This window comes from Corylus avellana, chromosome 7, assembly GCF_965113065.1.
Source record: "Corylus avellana chromosome 7, dhCorAvel1.hap1.2, whole genome shotgun sequence".
Taxonomy (NCBI): domain Eukaryota; kingdom Viridiplantae; phylum Streptophyta; class Magnoliopsida; order Fagales; family Betulaceae; genus Corylus; species Corylus avellana.
The window spans coordinates 22,521,673-22,524,467 of record NC_142496.1 but is presented as its reverse complement, the minus strand read 5'-3'; the positions used below and the strand labels follow the sequence as shown (position 1 = coordinate 22,524,467).

The following is a 2,795-nucleotide window of genomic DNA, read 5'->3' as shown; positions in this document are numbered from 1 at the left end:
CATGAAAATATTTAATGACCAACCGTCATATATAACATAAATCAATATGTGGCTTGTAAGAAAACCTTTAATGATTAATCAGTTTGTAAAATAAGTTTAATGACCCAACGGTCAAAACCATGAGGCAAATTAAAGTAGAGTTTTGTTCTTCTTCATTAAAACTCATAAAAAAATAAAAATAAAAAAATCAAAGGGGAAAACGTTTGAAGCGATTTTAATGACCACCAAATAAAAAATTGTTTGTAACAGTACAACACTATTTTGGTTTCATGTCCCAGGTTTTCCCAAAAGATTCTCCTTTGGTTTTTGACATTTCAAAGGCAATCCTTGAAGTCATCACGTGCTCTCCTCTAATAAGTACTCCTCTCTTTGTCCAACTTGAACGATGATCCAGAATTAGGACCTGAGCCTTTGTACGGCCTGTTTGGCATTTCAGGTGCCATTTCTGCACTTGCATTCTTAATCACCGTGGCCAGTCCAAAGCGAAACCATTAGCTGAGAATGCACTTCATACTAGCAGCATTCATAGATAGCAGAGTTGTAATATGGGCAATATTTTTTCTCTCTCAAATCTATGTAAGCTTTCATTCTACCTACAGAGGAAGGGGCATCGTAGTCCCTGTCCCATAAGCAGAAGAAGATGGACCAAAATTTTTGTTTCAAACTTTTTTCTTTTTTTTAGGAAATAAAATTATTTTTGTTTCAAACTTAATATAAGCATATATGCATAGTTTTCTCTTCAAAATATTTCCTTAAAAGAAGGCATTAATCAGTCTTGGAAAAAGAAATCTTCATATGGGAAAGAGCAATGTTTCGGTGTATACAACTGGGTGTACACACCAGTATGGTGCGAAACACCGCACGCACGAATGTGCTGGCTGTCCAAGGCTGACGGTTGTCGGACGGCTTGATATAGCAACTGACCATTAAACTTTTTTACAGTTGTAATTGTACAATATAGTGATTTGATATAGATCGTGGGATACTTATCAGTATGATCCAACGGTTGGATTTCCTGCACCATTAGTATTATCATCTATAAGAGTAAATCAAGTTAGATCTAACGGTTAAAAAAAATATATTACTACCTAACAATCATACTTAAACAACATTTAATTATAAGTATGATCTAACGGTCAAAAGATTAAGCACATGTTAGATAAGTGCGATTGAACCGTCAAAATTAAAAGATCGATCATCGGTAACAATTCTTTTTTGTTAAGGGAAAATTACACTTTACCCCTCCCCCCACCCCCCAAAGTTTGGGGTCATTTTCAATTCAACTTCCAATGTTTCAATTTTTTCAATCCACCCCCCCCCCCCCCGAACTTGCCAAACTTTTGCAATTCGGCCATTCCGTCAGTCAAAACCACTTTGACTGACGGAACAATGATCACGTGCGACGCACGTGATCACTTTTGGGGTTTTTTTTTTTTTTTTTCCTAAAATGCCCCCTTCATCAGCATTGAGACGCCGGCTACCAACTACATATCGCCAAAGATGAGCAAGAACTGCTTGAAGGGACGAGATCTTGTTAGTGCTCATTTCAAAATTTGCTTTGGCTTTAAGTTGTTGGATTTTCTCCTTTGAAAAATGAAAAACTCTTTGTTTTAGGGGTGGAGAAGTGTTGGAACTCTCCTCCTCATGAATTTCATTGCGCTGGAATTGGAAAGGAATGCGAATGGGGAGATCGATAATACCATCAAGAAAACCCGATCCGATGATCGGAGGAGATTGTGAAGTGGGATCAAAAGAACCCGTAGAGATCCCAGACCAAGTATTGAAGAAACACCAAAAGTTGGTGCCATCCGCAACGCTATGGTTTATAGTGCAATCGATGAAGAGGCCATCAACGAGCTCAGTCACTTTCAGCGCCAGCAATGGCTTGGAAACACCTTCACAGTTCAACACCCTGTTCATAAAAAAGAAGCAGTTGACAATATCGGGAACGTAGAGGGGCTCAAGGATATCGGCCACAGTGACGCCATCTGCCACTGCATGAACAAACTCTGCTCCTCCATGGTTATTGCAGTCGACAAAGAAAGAGGTGGTCTTATCATCATCGTTTTCAACCATGAGTAAGTGGCCGGCAAGAGGATAGAAAATATCAGCTAAGTCAGGGATGGGGGTATTTTAGGGAAAAAAAAACGAAAGTGATCTCATGGGTCGCACGTGATCACTGTTCTGTCAGTTAAAACGGCTTTGACTGACGGAATGGCCGAATCGCAAAAATTTGGCAAGTTCGGACGGGTGGATTGCAAAAATTGAAACATTGAAGATCAAATTGAAAATGACCCCAAACTTTAGGGAGGTAAAGTGTAATTTTCCATTTTTTTAATTACAAAAATACACATTTGTTAATGAATAGACACTAAACACCTTAGCTGTTTTGACAAGTCACTAAAGTTGATTGAAAAGGCACTTCTTCATTTATAAATAGCCTACTCATTGTAAGAATTAGATAATGAAATGAGCCACACTTTATTGAAAATTTTCTTACATACTGCTCCACATTTAAGCAAATTACACTTGCCAAACACCGACAGATCATATACAATCCCACAGCAGCTATATATATTGATGCAGATGGGATGGCGGTACTCATCTCTCGAAGTGCGATCGAGCGCATGCGTGCCTGCAATTGAGCGCATGCATGCCTGATGCTGCAATGTTGTTCCTAGAAGTACGACCAATCCTCCCCTGTGAGAGCGATCAATCGCTTGCTCAAGCACACCAGGTCTTTGGTTGTGCGATCGAGCGCTCGCGTGCTGCGATCGAGTGCATACGGGGCATTA

General features: G+C 39.5%; 1 protein-coding gene across 1 annotated transcript; it reads right to left on the bottom strand.

The window, feature by feature from the left end:
- Window positions 1-769: 769 nt before the first annotated feature.
- On the bottom strand, window positions 770-2,514 carry LOC148584677 (putative acetyltransferase At3g50280). Its single transcript, XM_088518567.1, has 3 exons — window positions 2,505-2,514; window positions 1,489-2,111; window positions 770-1,015 (listed from the first exon to the last, which is right to left on the bottom strand). The coding sequence occupies exons 1-3, from the start codon at window positions 2,512-2,514 to the stop codon at window positions 770-772; spliced, it is 879 nt and encodes a 292-aa protein (XP_088374693.1).
- Between the last annotated feature and the right edge of the window lie 281 nt (window positions 2,515-2,795).

Coding starts and splice junctions, on each gene's coding strand:
- LOC148584677 (XM_088518567.1), bottom strand. Junction 1,016..1,488: donor TTGCTCATCTTTGGCGATAT/GTAGTTGGTAGC, acceptor CTAATGGTGCAG/GAAATCCAACCGTTGGATCA.